The sequence below is a fragment of the Anas acuta genome, chromosome 29 (assembly GCF_963932015.1).
Source record: "Anas acuta chromosome 29, bAnaAcu1.1, whole genome shotgun sequence".
NCBI classification, from domain to species: Eukaryota; Metazoa; Chordata; class Aves; order Anseriformes; family Anatidae; genus Anas; species Anas acuta.
This window is the reverse complement of record NC_089007.1, coordinates 1559576-1578904: the sequence shown is the minus strand read 5'-3', so window position 1 is coordinate 1578904 and position 19329 is coordinate 1559576. Positions and strand designations below refer to the sequence as shown.

Genomic DNA, 19329 nt, shown 5'->3' with positions numbered 1-19329 from the left:
CCTCCTGCCTCACGGGGCGCTCCAAGATGGCGCCGGGGAGGGGAATGGGGGGGGGGGCTGGGGGCGCGAGGCCGCGGTCACCGCGCCCGCCCAAGGACACGGGCGGGGCACGTGCGCTCCGCGCCCGCCTCTTCCGCCCTTCTAGCAGCGCCCAATCAGCGCCGCGCCTCTGCAGAGCGATCGCCGCGCGGCCCAATGGCGAGGAAGCGGGGAGCGGGAGCGACGGCGAGCTCGGCCAATAGGAGAGCGGGCACGGCCTCCGCGGGGCTGCCTCCGCCCAATGAGCGCGCGCGGCGGGCGGTGCCGCGTGGCAGACGCCCCGCCCCTCGGAGGCCTGCGCCGTGCGGGCGGGCGAAGGGGCTCAGTCGGCGCCGCCATGTTGGGGCTCGCGGGTCGCTGCGCCGCCGCCGCCGCCGCCGCCGCCGCCCGGCCGGGGCTGAGCCGCGGGGCCGGGCCGGCCAACGGCCTCCTGCCGCTGCTCCTCAGCCGCGGGGCCGGCCCGGCCGCCGCCACCGGCAGCCGTGAGTGGGGAACCGCCGCGGGGTCACCTTGCGGCCTGCGGGGCCTGAGGGGCCTGCGGGGCGCGGGGCCGTTACCGGGGCGGGGCGGGGGGCGCGTGGGGGCTGCACGGGGCTGCGTGGCGCCGAGCGGGGCTCCGGGGCGCTGCCCCCCGCCCCCCGGTGCGGCCCCCGCCGACCCGCGCCCCTCTCCCCGCAGGCCGCCGCTATGCGGCCCAGGCCGCCCCCGCCGCCAAGGCCGGCGCCAGCACCGGGCGCATCGTGGCCGTTATCGGTGCTGTGGTGGACGTGCAGTTCGACGAGGGGCTGCCGCCCATCCTGAACGCCCTGGAGGTGCAGGGCAGGGAGACCCGGCTGGTGCTGGAGGTGGCGCAGCACCTGGGTGAGTGGCCGCCCGTTCTGCCCCCGGGGGGGTGCGGTGTTGGGGGGGCCTCCCTTGATGATGAATTTCGGTGACTTTCGTTCTTCTGAGCTCGCTGAAGCCACGCATTGCAGTCTGAGGAGGAGGAAAATGGCTGCGGGGGGGCTGCGGCCCGCCGCAGCTGAGGGGTGGGTCTGTCCTGGGCTTTTTTTTCGGGGTTTCTTTTGCTCGTTTTGTTCCTTGGCCCCGCTCTTTGCAGTCCTCCCCCCTGCTGACCGCCGCCTTGGCAGGGCTGCGAGGAGATGGCAGCAGCTGTCCTGCAGGGTCAGCTCGAGGGCACTGCGGTAACGCTGTCCTTGGGCCTTGGCAGGGGAGAACACCGTGCGCACGATTGCTATGGACGGGACAGAAGGCCTGGTGAGGGGACAGAAGGTGCTGGACTCCGGCGCGCCCATCCGGATCCCCGTGGGCCCTGAGACCTTGGGCAGGATCATGAATGTCATCGGGGAGCCCATCGACGAGAGGGGGCCCATCACAACGAAACAGTGAGTGGTGCTGCGGGACTGCAGATCAGCGCCACGCAGGGTTTGGGGGTTGGGGGCTCTGGTCCTGGCAGCAGCCAGGCTCCTGCAGTTTTCAAGCGCTCGGAGATGCCCAGGCTGCACGCAGCTGGATCGTGCACGTCCCTGCTGCGTTTGTGTTTCAGCTTCTCTCCCTTCTCGCTGCAGGTTTGCTGCTATCCACGCCGAAGCCCCCGAGTTTGTGGAGATGAGCGTCGAGCAGGAGATCCTGGTGACGGGGATCAAGGTGGTGGACCTGCTGGCCCCCTACGCCAAGGGTGGCAAAATCGGTAGGTGGCACCTGGTGGAAAGGGAGCGCCCAGAGAGGGGGGGCCCCGTGCCCACCCCAGGGCAGGGGAGCGGTCCCCGTGCAGCAGCTTCCTTCGCTGATGAGGAACAATTTGACTTTCGTTCTACTGAGCTTGCTGAAGCAACGCTTAATTATCTGAGGAGGAAAAGGGGGGAAGGGAGACCCCCGGGGTGTTTGGGTGGGCTCTGGGTTGAGGAGGACCCCCTTTGCCCCCAGGTTTATTCGGAGGTGCTGGCGTCGGCAAGACTGTGCTGATCATGGAGCTGATCAACAACGTGGCCAAAGCTCACGGCGGTTACTCGGTGTTCGCCGGAGTCGGGGAGCGAACCCGGGAGGGCAACGACTTGTACCACGAGATGATCGAGTCCGGGGTCATCAACCTGAAAGACGCCACTTCCAAGGTGCGCGGGGTCTGCAGGGGGCGAGGGGGGGTCCCAACGGCGCGGCGCCTGTGCTGACGCTGGGTTCTGCCACCCCCCCAGGTCGCCCTGGTCTACGGGCAGATGAACGAGCCCCCGGGCGCCCGCGCCAGAGTGGCTCTGACTGGACTGACGGTGGCCGAGTACTTTAGGGACCAGGAGGGTCAGGACGTGCTGCTCTTCATCGACAACATCTTCCGCTTCACCCAGGCTGGCTCAGAGGTCGGTGCTGGAGCCCAGGCAGCCGAGGGGGGGCCAGGCCCAGCCCTGCAGCGGGGCCAAACCCCTCGTTGTGGGCACCGCCAGGGCTCTCAGCAGCTCCTTTCCCCCCCAGGTGTCAGCCCTGCTGGGCAGAATCCCCTCCGCCGTGGGCTACCAGCCCACGCTGGCCACCGACATGGGCACGATGCAGGAGCGGATCACCACCACGCGCAAGGGCTCCATCACCTCGGTGCAGGTAGCGCTGGAGCAGGGTACACCGGGTGGGGGTCACCTCCCCCTGCCCCCAACTCCCTCCCACCGCCCCCTCTGCCCCCCCAGGCCATCTACGTGCCCGCCGATGACTTGACCGACCCTGCCCCCGCCACCACCTTCGCCCACTTGGACGCCACCACCGTGCTGTCCCGCGCCATCGCCGAGCTGGGCATCTACCCAGCCGTGGACCCGCTGGATTCCACCTCCCGTATCATGGACCCCAACATCGTGGGGCCCGAGCACTACGACGTGGCTCGGGGCGTGCAGAAGATCCTGCAGGTGAGGGGGACAACGGGGCAGCCCCCGTGGGGAAAGCGGGGCTGGGAGGGGGACCAGGGGGGGGGGCAGGAAGCCCTGCCCTGGCTGCTTACCACCCCGCTTTGCCTCGCCCCCCAGGACTACAAGTCCCTGCAGGACATCATTGCCATCCTGGGCATGGACGAGCTGTCGGAGGAGGACAAGCTGACGGTGGCGCGGGCGCGCAAGATCCAGCGCTTCTTGTCGCAGCCCTTCCAGGTGGCCGAGGTCTTCACCGGCCACATGGGCAAGCTGGTGCCGCTGAAGGAGACCATCAAGGGCTTCAAGCAGATCCTGGCAGGTGAGGCAGCTTCCCCCAGAAGCTCCTGGGGGGGGGAGAAGCTGGGCTCTCTGCCTGTTCCCCCCCCCCCCACTAACGGCTGTGTCCCCCCCCAGGTGAATACGACCACCTCCCCGAGCAGGCCTTCTACATGGTGGGGCCCATCGAGGAGGCGGTGGCCAAGGCGGAGAAGCTGGCTGAAGAGCACGCGTGAGCAGGGCCGCCCCCCCCCTCCGCCCCCTTCCCTGGCTCCGTGCGGGGCTGGATTCCCCCCCCCCAAAAAAAAAAGTATTTAAAATTTCCAATAAAACGTTGGTGAAAACAGCCCCGGGGGCCCTGCGTGCCAGGGGGCGTGGGCAGCAGCCCTGTGAGCCCCCTGCCTGGGGTGGCAGTGGGACCGGGCTGCCCTTCCCACCCCCCCCCAACCCTATGGGGGCTTTGTGCCCCCCCCCACCTCATCCTAGTGCCTGGCAGAGCCAAGCTGGGTGCAGGGGGGGCTGGATCCATTGCCCCCAGCCCCACGGGGCCTTTCTGTACCAGGGGGCCCGCAGCAGCTGGGGGTGACCCCCCCGCACCTGGGGCCTTGGAGGGGAGGGGGGGGGGGAGGCTGGCAGCTGCCTGCAGCGGGGGGGCCGCCCCCTCCCCCCCCCCTCCTGCTCCTGCAGCACAAAGAGCTCCCGGCCGGCCCTGCCAGATGGGGCTTTGTCTGCGGGGTCCCGGGGGGGCTGCCCGGGCCCTCCCCGCCGCCGCGGTCACACCCTGCTGGGGGGGGGGGGGGCACCGGGACCTGGCCCGGGGAGTGCAGCTGGGTGCTGGGGGGGGGTGGGATCCCGGGGGGGGGGGGGTCCCTGCGGGGAGGGGGTTACGGGGAAGGGGGGACGCAGGCGCTGCCTGGAGGTGCTCCCAGCAGCGCCCCCCCCCAAGCAAAGCGCTGCGGCCCCTTTAAATGGCGGCGCGTCCCGGGGGGGCGGGGGCGGCCGCTGCCATCACGAGGGGCCGCGGGCACCGGCACCGGGAGCTGGCACCGGCACCGGGCTGGCACCGCCGGGCCCCCTCCGGCCCCCCAGGTACGTGCTGGGCCCCCCCGAGCCCCCCCTCGGGCCGGGGCCGCGCTGGACAGGGCCCCCCGGTGCCCCCCGGTTCCCCTCGGTGCCCCCCCGGTGCCCCCCCGGTGCCGCGTGACGTCAGCGGGAATCCCGGGGGGGGGGGGATCCCGAGCTTGAGGGGGGCCGGGGACTGGGGGCCCGGCTGCTGGTTGGGGGGGGGGGGGTGGGGGGGGAGGAGCGGGGGCGGCCCCACGTGGGGGGATTCCCCCCGCCGGGGGCGGGGATCCCCCCCCCTCCCCACGTGGGTCCTGGCCCCGCCCCCTCCCCCCGGCTGACGCTCGGCGCCGCTCCCCGGTGACGCCACCGCGGCGGCGGTGACGTGGGCGCGGAGGGGGCGGGGCCAGGACCGCCCGGCGGCGCGCGGCGCTTCCTGCCCTGCGCCGCTCGGCTCCGCTCGGCTCGGCTCGGGGCGGCCCCGGCCCGGTCCGGCCCGCGCCATGCGGAGCCGCCTCCCCCCGCCCCGCGCAGCCTGAGCCGGGCCCGGGGCGCCCGCCGGGCCCGCACCGCCGCCTGCCAGGTCCGGGGAGGGGGGGGGGAAACGGGGCCGGTTGCGGGAGGGAGGGAGGGAGGGAGGGGGGGGGTGAGCGCTCCGCGGCGGCCGGTAACGGCCGGTAACGGGAGGGGGGAGGGGGGGAGACGGGACCCGGCCCCGGACCCGTTGGAGCCCCGGGGAGCCCCTGCCCGCATCCCGGCTCTGCCCAGGCCGCCGGTGCCCGGTGAGCCCCCCCCCGCCGCCCCCTCTCCCCTCCCGGTGCCCCCTCTCCCCCCCGAGGTGCCGGTGCCCGGTGCGGGTCCCCCCGGTGCGGGGCTCAGCAGAGAGCCCGGTACCGGTCGCGGTGCCCGGTGAGCGTCCCCGGGTGTCCCCCCCCCGTCCCCTCCTCCCCAGAGCCCGGCCCGGTTCCCCCCCCCCCCCCAGCATTGGGTGGGAGCGGGGCCGCCCCGGGGGGCGCGGCGGGGGCAGCTCGGGGCCGGGGGTCCCGGCTCAGCGCCCGGTGCCGGCCGTTCCCCCCCCGCCCCCCCCCCCGCTGCAGGAAGCGGCCGGGAAATGGCAGCCGGGGGTTGCGTCGCCTTGTTTTTGAAACGTCCTCCCCGGCCCGGCCGCTTCGCTCCCGGTTCCTCTCCCGGGGCCTCCCGGGGCCACCGAGGATCCTCCCGGGGCGCCCCCGCTGGCAACGCCGCCCGCTCGCAGCCCTCGCTCAGGGGGGCTTCGGTCCCCGGTGGGTTCACGGCCCCCGGCCCGGTTTGCTCGCAGCTCCACTGACCGGTGCCCACTGCGCCAGCCCCGGGGGAGAACCGGGCACGGCCCCCGCCTCCGTCCAGCCCGGGCCTGGCTCTGCCCCCGGTGCCAGCGCATCCCCGCGGCCAGCCCTTCGCCCTCCTCGCCCGCACGGCTCCGGTTACGGCCTGGCCCAGTTTGCGGCAGGGCCGTGACGGGTGGCCTCTGCCCGCCGCACCCAGGGCTGGCAGCGGGCGGCCGGGTGCTGGCACCGCTCCCGGAGGTGCCGAGGGCGGCTCCGGTCGGGACAGGCCCCGGTGTCCCCGTGCCAGCACCGGGCACGCCGTTGGTCCCCAGCGCCAGGCTCCCCTCCTGGGGACGGCGTCGCCGCTCAGCACCGCTCCCTTCCCTGCCCTTCAGCCTCCTGGCGCCCGCTGCCATCGCTTCCCCGTCCTCCCTGCTTTTATTCCGCCCTCCTGGCTCCGCTCCCCCCTCGTTGCCTCCACTCGGCCCCCTCCCGGCGCTGGCGCTGGCCCCAGCCCGCAGCAGCCACCTGTCCGGTTCTGGCACCTCCGGCCGCCTCCTCTGACCTCTCGCGGCCCCGCAGCGCCTTTCCCGGCCGGCCGGCGCATCAGATGCTGGGAGGTGCCGGAAAGGTTTTTTTTCTTCCTTCTCATCAGCCTCTGGCCGGGCTTCCCCAGGGAAGGGTCTCGCGGGCAGGGGCAGAGCTGAGCCGGGGGTGGTGGGGCCGGGATCTGATCCCGGCTGGCTTGGGGGGGGGACACCCGGGACACCCGGGAGCGCCATGCGCACGGCAGCTGCGTCACCGCCCATACGGGTTTCTCGGGCGGATGAATCAGCCCGGTCGGTGTCCCCGGCGGCCAGGGGGGCTCCGTCCCCGCTGGAGCCCCGGGCGGCTCAGGCTGAGCCGTGATGAAATCCCCGGCCAGGTTTCGACACGGCTGCGCTGCGAGGCCGCGTGCTTGTGGCAGCGACGGCCCTTCCGGAGGGGATGGCGGAGCCAGCGCCGCCTCTGCCCTCGGCTGCTCTCGGGTTTGGTGTCTGTGGGGTGGGCGACCGTGGCCCCCGAGGGGTCCCGGGGGTCCCATCTCATCGGCTGGGCCCACAGAGCCACCGCGGCTCCTTGGCTCGGGGCAAGGAGCTGGGGGCAGCAGGGCACGGAGCCCCCAGCTCCCGGCTGTGAAACGAGGCCAGCCCAGATCCTGCCTGGAGCAGCTGATGCGCAGACGTCCCCGGAGCCGCGTTTCGGGAGGGGACGGGCTCCGTGCGGCGTGGCCGTGCCCCCTGCGGCATCGCGGGGCCGTGCTGCGGGCAGGGGGGACACGGGGTGCGAGGGGACACGCTGTCCCTGCGGCACCGTCTGCTGGGAAGCGCGGCATTCCCAGGGGAATCCCAGCACCCCCCCCCATGTCCCCACAAGGTCACGGACCCTCCTGGGGGGGCCGGTGCCTCACAGCCATGCTCCTGCCCCAGGTCGGGAGCCCAGGGGAGGTGGGGGCTCGGCGCAGAGCTGAGTTCAGCTCGGAAAGAAGCCCGTGCGGGGAGCAGGCGAGCCTGCTCGGTGACAGCCTTCCCTGGGGACACGGGAGCGCGGTGACGAGCTGCGCTCACGCAGGTGGCAGTTGGTGGCAGCTCGGCGCACGCAGCGCTGCTGGGCCTGGGGCTGGCTCGCCGCGGAGGCGGCACCGTGGGCTCGGTGAGGGGGCAGCGGGGGGGGGGCTTTGGCAGCTGCCAGATGGCAGCCGGGGGCTCTCCCTGCCCCAGCCCCGTCCTGCGGGGCACGGCGCCGCCGCCGGCTCTGGGGAGCGGCTGTGCCCGGGCACGAGCGCAGGGCGTGGGGCAGAGCCTCCCGCGTGGGTGGGGGCCCCCACCCTGCCCCGCTGGGTGGCCTGGGCAGCCTGTAACCCCGCGCCTTTTGTCCCCTCCCAGACATGGACACAAACAACCATTTCAACTTCCCGGGCCTTTCCTCCGTACCTACTGCCTCAGGACTGAAACCCACGCCTTCCTCAGGGGACAGCCTGTACACCAACGGGGCTGCACTCAGCTTCCCCCCGCAAGGGAAAAGTAAGTGTCACAGCACCCCCGGGCACCCCGCGTCCCCCCCGCCAGGCTGCGGTGACGGCGTCCGCCCTCGTTACGGGGCACTTGGCTCAGCGGTGAGCGTGTGCTCGGCAGGGCAGCGCCGCTCCGATGTCCCCTTCTGGTTTCGTGTCCTTGGCACGAGGAGGGAGCCTCGGAGCCTTCGGAGCATCCCCAATGTGCTGGGGGGTCCCAGGGCAGCAGGGGCGGGGGTGAACCTCGGGGGGTTACTCCGGCCATGTGGGGGCTGGGGGCTGGAGGGGTCTCTACACACCCCGGGTCACTTTGGCCTAGAAAAGAGCGGCCAGGCCGGACCGGGGGCTGTGCGTGGATTTGGCCGGCCGGCTGATCCCTGCGCAGCCCTGCCAGGCACCCGGCTAATCCCCCGCCTCCTGCTGCTCACAGCACCACGGGGCCGCTTCCTCCACACTGGGCAGGAGCAGCCCGCTCCGTGCAGCGATGCTGGGGCAGGGGCAGGGCGGGGGACATCGTCCGGCTGTCCCCAAGCCCTCTCATCAGGCCTGGATGTTGGGAAGTCCCTCCTGTGCCTCTAACGCGTTCATCTCTTCCCCTCTCGCTCTCCGCAGGTCTGAACGGGGGCATGAATGTCAACGGCTTCTCTACTGTATCTCACACCAGTACTTCAGGGACCTTCACCTCCAGCACGCATTCCTCGGGCACGCCTCACCTCCGCTCCTACGACTGCCTCTGGGACTACGCTCAGTTCCAGCCGGCCGGCGCGGGCGGCCTCAAGGACGGCAGCCCCAGCGCCGCCCCGTTCCCCAGCCTCGCGCCGTTCCCGCTCAACGGCGTGGCGGGGGGGTCCCGGCCGGCCTCCCCGGGGCACGGCGCCAACCTGCGGGGCAGCGGGCAGGAGCTCTGGGGCAACGGCACCCCCGGCTCCATGGGGCTGAACTTTGACTCTCAGGAGCTCTACGACTCCTTCCACGACCAGAACTTTGAGCTGATGCCCAACGGGCCGGCCAGCTTCTACACGGCCTCGCAGCCGTCCCCCATGCTGGGCTCTGGCGAGCCTCCCTTCCCGCTGCCACCGGAGGAGCCAGGCGCCGGCGAGGGCGATGCCGAGGCCACCAAGGAGCTGTCCCCGGCCATCGCGGAGAACGGGGGCGGGCTGGTGGGCAGCATGGAGCTGGAGGACACGCAGCCAGGTAGGAGCCCTGGCTCGGGATCCGCCGCGTTGGGCGTTCTGCTCCCTGGGGAGGGCCGGCCTCACCCCCCCACCATGCGTCCCATCGGGGTTTGGCCTCTCGCGGTGTGGAGTTTTTTGGGATCTTGTTAGGCTGGGCTGAGCGTCGCCTGTGGTGTCACTGCCAGCAGAGCAGCGCTCCCAGCCGCCTGCAGAGCCGTGCAGCAGCCGGGGTCCTGCAGCCGCCCACCCGCCACGGGACTCCCTGGGGGCTGGCATCCCGCAGAGACCCCGGGACGGGCGCTGGGAGGGACCGGTGGCAGCGTGGCCCCGGGAGGCAGTGGGGAGGGCCGGGAGGAGGCTGGGCAGCAAACAGCCGTGACGTGGGGCTGAGGGCAGGAGCAGCGGGTCGGGCAGGAGCAGCGGGTCGCGCCGCACGACGCCTTCGGGGCAGGGCTGGCTGGGCCCCGGGCTCCGTTCCTCAGAGCCTCCTGCCCCAGGGTTTGTTTTCGGACTCTTCCTCCCTTTAGACTTGAAGCTCTGCAGCTACAACGGCTCGGCCCCCGCCGTGGTGCCGCTGAGCCAGGAGGACTCGGTCCTGGCCCCCGACGTGGGCAGCGGCTGCCTGGGGGACGCGTCGCCCATCAGCGCCCCGCTGGAGGACGCGCACATCCTGAGCGAAGACCCCCTGGAGCCCTTCGAGGCCCTGGACAGAGGTAGGGAGGCCGCGGTGGCACTGGGGTCAAAGGGCTGGGTGCGTGCCGGGCGGCTCCCGGCCAGCGGCGTGGGGCGGCCGCCTCCGCTCCCGTCCCACCTCCTCCGGACCCTCTCCCACGGGTGACGGTGACGGCGGAGGCCGATGGCGATGGTGGAGGCCGAGGCCTCCGGCGCTGCCTCCTCCAGCAGCGCCAGCCCTGGGCAGGCGAGGGGCGGGCCCGCGCCCGCGTCCCTCCCGCGCCAGCCCTCCTCCGCTCCGCGCTCCCTTCCTTCCCTTCCCAGCTCCGTGACGAAGCTGTTACTCAGCGCCTGAACTTCCGCGCTGGTGAACATCCCCGCCACCGCCACCACGGCCATTTTGGGCTCCGCTTCCCAAAGGAGGGGGCGTGGCTGGGGGCTGCCGAAATCCCTTAACCCCTCTTCTGCCGGCGCCTTTTTTGGCCCCGGGGGGGGGGTGGAGAGGGGGGGGGTTGTTCGTCCCCGAGGCCATCTCCACCCGGCGGGTCCGGCCGCCCCCCCCCCGGGAGCGGAGATGTGGGTTTGCGTGCCCCCAACGTGCTCGGACACGGGGGGGCCCCCTGCGTGCAGCCCCACCGAGGTCCTGGTGCTGATCCCCCCCCCAGACCCAGGCACCGGGGACCTCTACGCGATGGACGACTCGCAGCTGGTGAGCGACAAGTCCCCCCTGGAGGAGCCCCCCGACGTGCCCAGCCTGCGCTGCTCCGCCAGCCCCCCCCTGCACGCTGCCGGCCCCTTCAGCCTGCTGGAGGCCAGCCGGCCGGCCCCCCCGCTGCTCGCCAGCCCCGGCTCGCCACCCGCCCTGCACGGTACGTGGACGGCCCCACGAGCCCCCCCCGGCTGCCACCGCCACGGGGGGAGCACGGCCACCCAGCCGCTGTGCGGCGCCTCTTTGTGCGGGGCCGTGGGTGTGCGCGGACCCCGCAGCTCCCGGTGCTGAGCCCGGGGAGCCCCAGCTCGGAGCGTGCTGGGGGGAGCTGGGGAGGGGGACGCGCAGCCCTGTCCTCGTGCTCGCCGGGTGGGGGCTGTCCGCTGCCATGGGCGGAGCAGGAAGGGAGCAGAGCTCGCGGTGACGTCCCTGACCTTGGCTCTGCAGACAGCAGCCTAGACCTGAACAGCAGCAGCCACGCGGGGCCGGAGGAGTCGGGGTCCCTGGAGCTCGACGACGCTCCGCTGGAGCCAGAGTCCGCATCCCCCTCCGCAGAGGAGGAGGAGGAAGAGGAGGAGGAGGAGGAGGAGGAGGCTGCTGACAGCTGCACGGAGGCTTCAGCTGCGCCAGAAGGCGAGAGCGAGGAGGCCGCCCCGCTCAGCACGTCGGCGGGAGGTGAGGACGGAGCCCCCCCCTTGGCTGGGCGCCCAGCGCACCCCCAGCACTCCCCGAGCTCAGGTCCCCTCTGTCCCGCAGGGGATGCCCCCCGCAGGCGCATCGCCACCCCGGAGGAGGTGCGCTTCCCGCTGCAGCACGGGTACGTGGCCCCGTCCCCGTCCCTCCATCCCATGGCCACAGGGCCCCACGTGGCCCCGAGGCCGTGCCGGGCCCCGACTGAGGCGCTGCTGTGCCCAGGTGGAGGAGGGAGGTGCGGATCAAGAAGGGGAACCACCGCTGGCAGGGCGAGACCTGGTACTACGGGCCCTGCGGGAAGAGGATGAAGCAGTTCCCGGAGGTGATCAAGGTACGGTGAGCGGGGGAGGGCAGGCGCTGTGTGCCAGGGGGCTGGGAGCGCCGAGCCCCCTCCTCTCGTGCACCCTCACGGCCTTCATCCTCCTCTTCCTCCTCCTGCCCCCAGTACCTGAGCAGGAACGTGGTGCAGGACGTCCGCCGCGAGCACTTCAGCTTCAGCCCCCGCATGCCGGTTGGAGACTTCTACGAGGAGCGGGACACGCCGGAGGTGCGCCGGGGCACCCAGGCCGGGCCGTGGGACCCCCAGGCTGCTCCACGGGATGTGGAACCAGCAGTGGGGCCGTGGGGGTGTCCCCTCTGGGGGTGACCACCTTGTGTCCCGCAGGGCCTGCAGTGGGTGAAGCTGAGCCCCGAGGAGATCCCGTCCCGCATCCAGGCCATCACGGGTAAGCGCGGGCGTCCCCGCAACGCGGAGAAAGCCAAGACCAAGGAGACGCCCGCCGTGAAGCGTGGCCGGGGCCGGCCCCCCAAGGTGAAGATGGTCGATTTGCTGAGCAAGACGGACGCTCGGCTGCTGAAGAGGCTGGAAGCCCAAGGTACCCCCTCCCCGGCCCCTCCAGCTCAGGTGCTGCCCCTCGCAGCCCACCCTGCAGGGGGGCTGCAGGCCTGGCACCCGCTCCCTGGTGCCAGCCTCCTTCTCTGCCCTCGCAGAGGTGCTCAGCGATGAGGACAAGCTGAAAATGAGCAAGATCAAGAAGAAAATGAGGAGAAAGGTACGGGTGGCTGTGGGGGGAAGGCAGGGCGAGGGCTGGGGGCAGTTCTGGGGGTCCTCTATGTCCCGCAGCCCCGTGGGCCCCAGCTGTGCCCACTGGCTGGGGCAGGGGGCTGCTGCTGTGCCCCCTCCCATCAGCTGCCATCTCCCTGAGCTGGGTCTTGTCCCTCCCAGGCCAAGAACAAGCAGAAGCAGGAAGCGAAAGCTCCCAAAGCGAAGGAAGCCAAGAAGAAGTCCAAGGTGAGTCTGCGGTGGCTGTGGGGGCCATGGAGGGGGCGGAGGTGGAGCCCCCGTCCCCACAGATCCCGGGGCTTTGTTCTCAGGCCAAGGAGAAGAAGGGCAAACCCGAGAAGGGCAAGGAAAAAGTGCGGCCCAAGGAGAAGAAGGGCAAAGGGGCTCGCAAGGTGGACAAGGGGCTGTTGGCCCAGCGGCGCCTGGAGGAGCGGCGGCGGCAGCAGCTCATCCTGGAGGAGATGAAGAAGCCCACGGAGGACATGTGCCTGGGGGACCACCAGGTGGGCTGGGCCTTGCAGCGGGACCCGGGGGCAGCCGGCCGGGCCGAGTCCATGGGCAGAGAGCCCGGCTGGTGCCTCGCGTGCCCTGACTGCCCCCTCTCCTGCCCTGCAGCCGCTGCCGGCCTTCTCCCGCATCCCGGGCCTGGTCCTGCCCAGCCACGCTTTCTCCAACTGCCTGACGGTCGTGGAGTTCCTGCAGAGCTACGGCAAGGTCCTGGGCTTCGACCCGGCCAAGGACGTGCCCAGCCTGTGCACGCTGCAGGAGGGGCTGCTGGGGGTGGGCGACAGCGCAGGCGAGGTGCAGGACCTGCTGGTGAGGCTGCTGCAGGCTGCGCTCTACGACCCCGGGCTGCCCCCCTACTGCCAGGTGAGCGGCTGCGTCCCCGTCCCTGTCCCCGTGTCCACTGTCACACGCGGGCAGCAGGGCTCTTGGTGCCCACGAGGCTCCTGGGCTGTGCTCCGGGAGGCGCTGTCCTTGCTGCAGCCTCCCCTGCCTCTCCCCGTGCCCCTCCAGTTCCCAACCTCATCCTGGGGCACCCCTGGGCTCGCCCCCTCTCAAGCTTGGGTTTTCCCAGCTCAGCTGTTGGTGTCCCTGTTTTTTTGTTTTTTTTCCCTTCCTGCTGACTCCCCCACGCTCCCTAACGCCCCTTCTTGCTCCCCAGTCCCTGAAGATCCTGGGGGAGAAGGTGTCAGAGATCAGCCTGAACCGTGACACCGTCTCCGAGGTGCTGCGCTGCTTCCTCACGGCGTACGGGGCGGAGGACGAGCTGTGCGAGGGGCTGCGCACGAAACCCTTCCAGGCGCTGCCCCCCGACAAGAAGGCCGCCATCCTGGCCTTCCTGGTGAACGAGCTCAACAGCAGCACCCTCATCATCAAGTGAGTGCGGGCTGGGGGCGAACGCGGGCTCTGCTGCTGTCCTCCTCGAGGAGCTGCGTGGAGCTGAGCCCCTCGTCCCCTTGCAGCGAGATCGACAAGACCCTGGAGAGCATGGCCAACTACAGGAAGAGCAAGTGGATCATCGAGGGCCGGCTGCGCAGGTGGGTGCTGCGCCTTGGGACGTGGCTGCCTCCTGCCCGCGGTCTCCAAAACCTTCCCCATCCGCGCCCCTGGGGCTCGAGCAGGGTTGGGGCGTTCTTGCAGTGCCGCCGGGTGCCTGCACGCCTCAGCTTGCCGGGGAGCGAGGCAGGGAGCAGGCGGGTGCTGGACGCTGCGCCGCGTCTCGGCAGGTTGAAGGTGGCCCTGGCCAAGAAGACGGGGCGCCCCGAGTCGGAGATCACCGGCCTGGACGACGGGCGGCGCAGGCGCAGCTCCCGCCTGACGGAGGAGCCCAGCCTGGAGCTGGAGGAGGAGGAGGAGAGCCGGGGACGCAGATCCCGCCGGGACGAGGAGGTGAGGATGTGGCCACCGGGGACGGGGAACAGTTTGGGGCGGCCTTCGGGGATCTCTTCCCGGTCCTGCCGATGCCTCCCTGACAGATCCCTTGCCTCCCCCAGGCCGAAACGTCCGCCTCCAGCGTCCCCGAGCTCGAGCGGCAGATCGAGAAGCTGGCCAAGGTGCGTGGGTGGCGGAGGGGCTGCGGGTCCCCCGGTGCTGCGGGTCCCCCGGTGCCCGTCCCTGCCATCCCTCACCCCGTACTCTCCCCGCAGCGGCAGATGTTTTTCCGCAAGAAGCTGCTCCACTCCTCGCAGACGCTGCGGGCGGCCTCGCTGGGCCAGGACCGGTACCGGCGCCGGTACTGGGTGCTGCCCCACCTGGGAGGGATCTTCGTGGAGGGCGCAGAAGGTGAGCTGGGGCTGGGCTCCTGGGTCACGTTGCAGACCCCCCCTCACTGCTGCACACCCCCCCCTTCACCTCCCGCTGTCCTCACAGCAGCTGATCCGGCTCCCGAGGAGCACCCCGAGGAGAAGCCGTCCTCCCACGTGGCACCGGTGAAGGAGGAGCCGATGGACGTGGAGGTCCCCGTCCCCGTGCCCGTGCCTGTGCCCGTGCCCAGCCGGGTGAACTGCACGGCCTCGCGTGCCCGGGGGCGGCCGCGGAAGAGCAAGGAGTTGCCACAGAAGAGCAAGGAGGAGCCGCCCCCACCCTGCAGGCCCAAATCCCCCCCCATCAACGGGGTCCTGGAGGAGCCGATGACCCTGGGGCAGAGCCAGCACGACCTCAGCCAGTCCGCCTTCCTCTCCTGGCTGAGCCAAACTCAGTCATCCCTGCTCGAGGACTCGGTCCTCACCCCGGACAGCAGCCCCGGCAACGGGGAAGGGGGGCTCCAGCCGCTCGAGACCCTGGCCGACCCCACGGCGGAGGAGGAGAGCACCACAGAGGCCGTGGAAAAGCAGGGGCCCTGGTTCAACCTGCTGCCCCGGACCCCCTGCGACAACCGACCCCCCCTCACTACCTCCTCAGCCGAGCCCTCTCCACGCGCCACCTCGCAGCCCCGCGGCCAGCCCCGGGGCGAGCAGCCCAAGGCCTCGGCCAGGCAGGTGGGTGCCCGGGGCCGACCGCAATGGCTGGGGCACGGGGAGGGGGCCGAGGGGTGCTGGGGTAGGGGGGCGAGGAGCAGGTGCGGGGCTGTCCCTTGTCCGACGGGCTCTGTCCCCTGCAGCTGAACGGGCTCCCCGCTGATGACCCCACGTCTCCCCTGCTCGCTTCCACCCCGGTCCACGCCGGCGCCAAGGCCCACGGTGCCTGCCCCAGGAGCCGGAGCAGCCTGGAGAAGCTCCAGGATGTGCCGGGGCAGCCCAAGCGCCGAGGGCGGCCTCCGACCAAGTTCTTCAAGCAGATCGAGCAGAAGTACTTGACCCAGCTGACGGAGCAGCCCGTGCCCCCTGGTGAGAGCCGTGCCAGAGGTCCCGGCTCCCAGGCCGAGCTGTGGCCTTGCTTCTCCCCAGGAAAACCCCTTGGGTTTTGGGGCCGGCTCTGCCACGCGAGGCTGTGGGGAGGGGGTGCCGGTGCCCCCACCCTGAGCTGCGTGGTGCTGCCTTGCAGAGATGCAGAGCGGCTGGTGGTGGCTGCAGGACCCCGAGCAGCTGGAGGCGGTGGCTCGAGCGCTGCACCCGCGGGGCATCCGGGAGAAGGCTCTCCACAAGCACCTCACCAAGCACAAGGAGTACCTGCGGGAGGTCTGCCTGCGCGCCACCACGGGTAAGAGCTGCCCCCTTGGGCCAGGGCGTGGGTCTGGCTCCGCGTCCCCCCCCCACCAACCTCCCCCTCTGTCCCCAGACCCCATCTTCCACCTGCGCCCCGAGGCGGCCGGCGCCGCCGTGTCTCAGGAAGCCCTGGCCCAGTGGTCGGTGATGGAGAGGGCCTACGAGACCGACCTCTCCATCCTGCAGTGGGTGGAGGAGCTGGAGCAGCGCGTGCTGATGGCCGACCTGCAGATCCGGGTAGGCGCTGGGCCGGGGGGCTGCCCACGCGGTGACCTCAAGCCGGGCGCCCTCCCTGAGCCCCTCTCTCCCGCAGGGTTGGACGTGCCCCAGCCCCGATTCGACGCGGGACGACCTGCGGTACTGCGAGCACAAGGTGGAGCCCCTGGAGGACATCACGGTCCGGAGCCGGCGGGACGGGCTGCCGCTGTGCCGCGAGCGCAACAACCCCCTGGACCTGGCGGTCCTGCGGCTGGCAGCGCTGGAGCAGAACGTGGAGCGGCGCTACCTGAAGGAGCCCCTCTGGCCCCTGCACGAGGTGGTGGTGGAGAAAGCCGTGCTGAGCGGCCCCGAGGAGCTGAGCCTGGGCACCACCGAGATGTGAGCCCCTCGTCTTGTTTTTGGGGTGGGGGCTGGTAGCGGGACCCCCACGCCTCGGCTGAGCCCCCCCTGTCCCGTCCCTCCTCCCGCAGCGCCTACGAGATCACGCCCCGGGTCCGGACGTGGCGGCAGACGCTGGAGCGGTGCCGCAGCGCGGCCCAGGTCTCCCTCTGCATCTACCAGCTGGAGAAATCCATCGCCTGGGAGAAGTCGGTCAACAAAGTGGTGAGAGCCCGCGCCCTGCCGGGGGGGTGGTATTTTGGGGTGGGGGTCCCGCACCGTGGCACCCCTGATGCCCCCGCCGGCCCCCCCAGACCTGCCTGGTGTGCCGGCGCGGGGACGACGATGAGCACCTGCTGCTGTGCGACGGCTGCGACCGCGGCTGCCACCTCTACTGCCACCGGCCCAAGATGACCGAGGTGCCCGAGGGCGACTGGTTCTGCTCTGTCTGCGTCTCCCAGGTGGGCACCGGGACCCCCTCCGGCTCACGCGGTGCCCCCCCAGCTCTGCCCCCACGGTGACCCCCTCCCGGTCCCACCACACAGGCGGAGGCGTACCGGGACCCCAGCTCTCCCCGGCGAGGCAAGAAGCGGAAGCGGGGACGCCTCCTGGGGGGGGGCTCGGCGGAGGAGGAGGAGAGCCCCCGGCGCCGGGCACCCCCCCCGCCGCCGCGAGGGGCAGCCGCTGCCCCGCCACGTCACCGAGGGGCTGTCCCCGGCCAAGCGGCGCGGAGCCACGCTGCGGAGCCAGCCCAGCGACCTGACCTTCTGCGAGTGAGTGCCGGGGGGGACACGGGGTTGGGAATGGGGACAGAGCCCCCCCCCAGGCCCCCTCCCCAGCGCCTCCTTCCCTCCCCAGGATCATCCTGATGGAGATGGAGTCGCACGAGGACGCGTGGCCCTTCCTGGAGCCGGTCAACCCCCGCCTGGTGCCCGGCTACCGCAAGATCATCAAGAACCCCATGGACTTCGCCACCATGCGCACGCGGCTGCTGCGGGGCGGGTGAGCGCGGGGTGGCCCCGTGTGTCCCCCCCCAGCCCCTATTCCTCACCCCACATCCCTGACCCCCCCCTCCTGCAGGTACTCGAGCTCGGAGGAGTTTGCGGCCGACGCGCTGCTGGTGTTCGACAACTGCCAGACCTTCAACGAGGACGATTCGGACGTGGGCAAGGGCCGGGCACGTCATGCGCAAGTTCTTCGAGAGCCGGTGGGAGGAATTTTATCAGGGAAAAGCACGCGGCCCGGCCGTGAGCGACCCCCCCCCGGCCCTGGGGAACCCCCCCCCCACCGCTGCCCGGAGCCCATCTCGCTGCCTGCTGAACCCCCGCGGGGGCTGGGGGTCGCTGCCCAGGGCCCCCCCCCCCCATCACCGGTGTGCTGGGGGTTTGGGGTGGGGGCCCAGCCAGACCCCCTCCCCTCGACCACCAACACCACCACCAAAATCCCTCCCTTGCCCCCCCCCCCTTGTCCCCCCCCCCCAGCACCATCACTCACAGACTGTGTAAGCCAAAAAGAAACAACAAAGAGGTGTTTTTTTTTCTTTCTTTCTTTTCAATTTTGAGTTCCCGATTTAAAAAAAACAGAAGCGAAGCCCAACCTCCGCCCCCCCCCCACCCCACCCCGTCTCCTTTCCCCCCTCACCCCGAAACAAAAAAAAACCACAAAAAAAAAAAAGAAAAAAAAACCGAGGAAAAGCGAATAATCCCCGCTGGAATATTTAATAATAGCAATAGTTCGTAGTGAATGTGTCCGAGCGCTCCTGTGCAGCGTCTTCATGCATTAACGGCCAGTAAAGTGGACTTAGCCCCCCCCCCGCGGCCCCCCCCCTGCTCGCCGGCCCGGCCAGGACCCCCCCCCCAACCCCCCCCCCGCGCAGACACTTTACGGGAGGGCCCCCCCTATCCTGCCCCCCACCCCGGTGCACCCCTTCTGCTGTAGGACCCCCGCCCGCTGCGCCGGGGTGGGGCCGCTGCCCCCCCCCCTCATCACCCCCCCCCCCCCACCTGGCTCCAGGGACCAAACGGGGGGGGGGAGGGGGGGCGGGGGGGGCCCCTTGCCCTTTCCCTGCCTCCACTTCTCAGGAAGACCCCGGCCCCCTGCACCCCCCAACCCCTCTGCGAGGCCCCCCCCCCCCCCAAAAATTGGGACCCCTCAGGGATGCTACCGCAGCTCCAGGTGGGGAGGGGGCGCGGCCCCCCCATCCCCCCCCCCCCCACCCCACAAGCAGGGACTTGAAGCCTCAGGCGGGCGTTTGCTGCCCCCCCCCCCCCCCCCACCAGGAATTAGGATTTTTTTTTGGGGGGGGGGCGGGGGGTTACAGCCACGCCGGGTGGTGACACGGGGGGGGGGGGGGCCGGGGTCCTGCGGCCACGGTGGGGGCCCCCCCAGCCCCGCCGGCCAGGATATTACGGGTACTCGCTCTGGGGTTCGGCGGCCGGCGGGGCTGGGGGGGCCCCGGCGCGTTCCCCCCCCCCCCCCCCCCCCAATTTTTCCCCCCAGCCCCACAGAGCACTGAACACAACTCACCTACCTGGGCGGAGAGGGGGGGGGCCCCGGCCCGCGCTCCCCCCCCGCCTTTCCCCCCCCCCTCACCCCCGCGTCTTTCAAAGTAGCCTTTTTTCTATGGGAGAAACCTCAGAATCTTTTTATTTGATTTTTTTTTTTATTTTTTTTTTTTTTGCCTGGAGATCCGAGGTGGATTCGAAGTCTCTTGGAACTGACTTTCTACGCCGCAGAAATATTTATATTTTTCTCTAAAAAAAAAAAACCTGCGCTGTAACAAAAAACTTGTCTTGGGGTTTGCTTTTCGGGCATGGTTCGGAGCCCTCAGCTTTTAGGTTTTTTTTTTTTTGTCGTTGTTGGGGTTTTTTTGTTGTTGTTGTTGTTGTTTTTGGGTTTTTGTCTCGTTTTTTTCGTTTTTTTTCGTTTTTTTTCCGTCGTGGGAAAGTTCTCGGAGTCTCCGCAGCGTTCTCGTGTTCCTTCAGTTCAAGTTCACCCCCCCCCTTTCCCCCCCCCCTCACCTTTACCCCCCCCCCCTTCTGCATCGCCCCCACCCCTTTGCCCCCCCCACCCCACCCCGGGGCAGCTCGGGGCTGGGGGGGGGGGCGTTTTTTCCCTCCCCCCCCGCCCCCCCCGGCCGCCTTTTCTATAACCA

General features: G+C 71.0%; 2 protein-coding genes and 2 non-coding genes across 4 annotated transcripts; all 4 read left to right on the top strand.

Annotated features, from left to right (window-relative positions):
- Nucleotides 1–354: 354 nt before the first annotated feature.
- Nucleotides 355–3543, top strand: ATP5F1B (ATP synthase F1 subunit beta). Its single transcript, XM_068663344.1, has 10 exons — nt 355–521; nt 718–900; nt 1250–1424; nt 1608–1729; nt 1966–2150; nt 2232–2390; nt 2503–2625; nt 2709–2921; nt 3039–3240; nt 3336–3543. Exons 1-10 carry the CDS (start codon nt 377–379, stop codon nt 3431–3433), a joined length of 1605 nt encoding a protein of 534 aa, XP_068519445.1. The 5' UTR covers nt 355–376; the 3' UTR covers nt 3434–3543.
- Nucleotides 949–1023, top strand: LOC137846065 (small nucleolar RNA SNORD59). Its single transcript, XR_011090370.1, has one exon. It is a non-coding gene; the product is annotated as a small nucleolar RNA SNORD59 (small nucleolar RNA).
- On the top strand, nt 1820–1893 carry LOC137846064 (small nucleolar RNA SNORD59). Its single transcript, XR_011090369.1, has one exon. It is a non-coding gene; the product is annotated as a small nucleolar RNA SNORD59 (small nucleolar RNA).
- A 3948-nt stretch (nt 3544–7491) lies between the features above and the next one.
- BAZ2A (bromodomain adjacent to zinc finger domain 2A) lies at nt 7492–19025 on the top strand. Its single transcript, XM_068663332.1, is given in 30 exon segments — nt 7492–7629; nt 8232–8813; nt 9322–9507; nt 10132–10335; nt 10623–10850; nt 10932–10992; nt 11091–11199; nt 11314–11415; nt 11533–11743; nt 11859–11920; nt 12094–12159; nt 12243–12434; nt 12547–12801; nt 13097–13311; nt 13398–13472; nt 13662–13824; nt 13929–13988; nt 14082–14217; nt 14305–14912; nt 15035–15260; nt 15418–15573; nt 15652–15815; nt 15892–16175; nt 16268–16400; nt 16490–16636; nt 16721–16831; nt 16833–16948; nt 17034–17177; nt 17256–17343; nt 17345–19025. Coding segments are annotated over 30 exon segments (5556 nt in total). The 5' UTR covers nt 7492–7493; the 3' UTR covers nt 17681–19025.
- Nucleotides 19026–19329: the final 304 nt, after the last annotated feature.

What these genes read in the sequence shown, in the direction of transcription:
- ATP5F1B (XM_068663344.1), top strand. Translation starts at nt 377, where the DNA reads ATGTTGGGGCTCGCGGGTCGCTGCGCCGCCGCCGCCGCCGCCGCCGCC. An exon ending in GCTCCATCACCTCGGTGCAG is followed by an intron (nt 2,626 to 2,708) that starts GTAGCGCTGGAG and finishes CTGCCCCCCCAG; the next exon opens with GCCATCTACGTGCCCGCCGA. An exon ending in GCGTGCAGAAGATCCTGCAG is followed by an intron (nt 2,922 to 3,038) that starts GTGAGGGGGACA and finishes CTCGCCCCCCAG; the next exon opens with GACTACAAGTCCCTGCAGGA.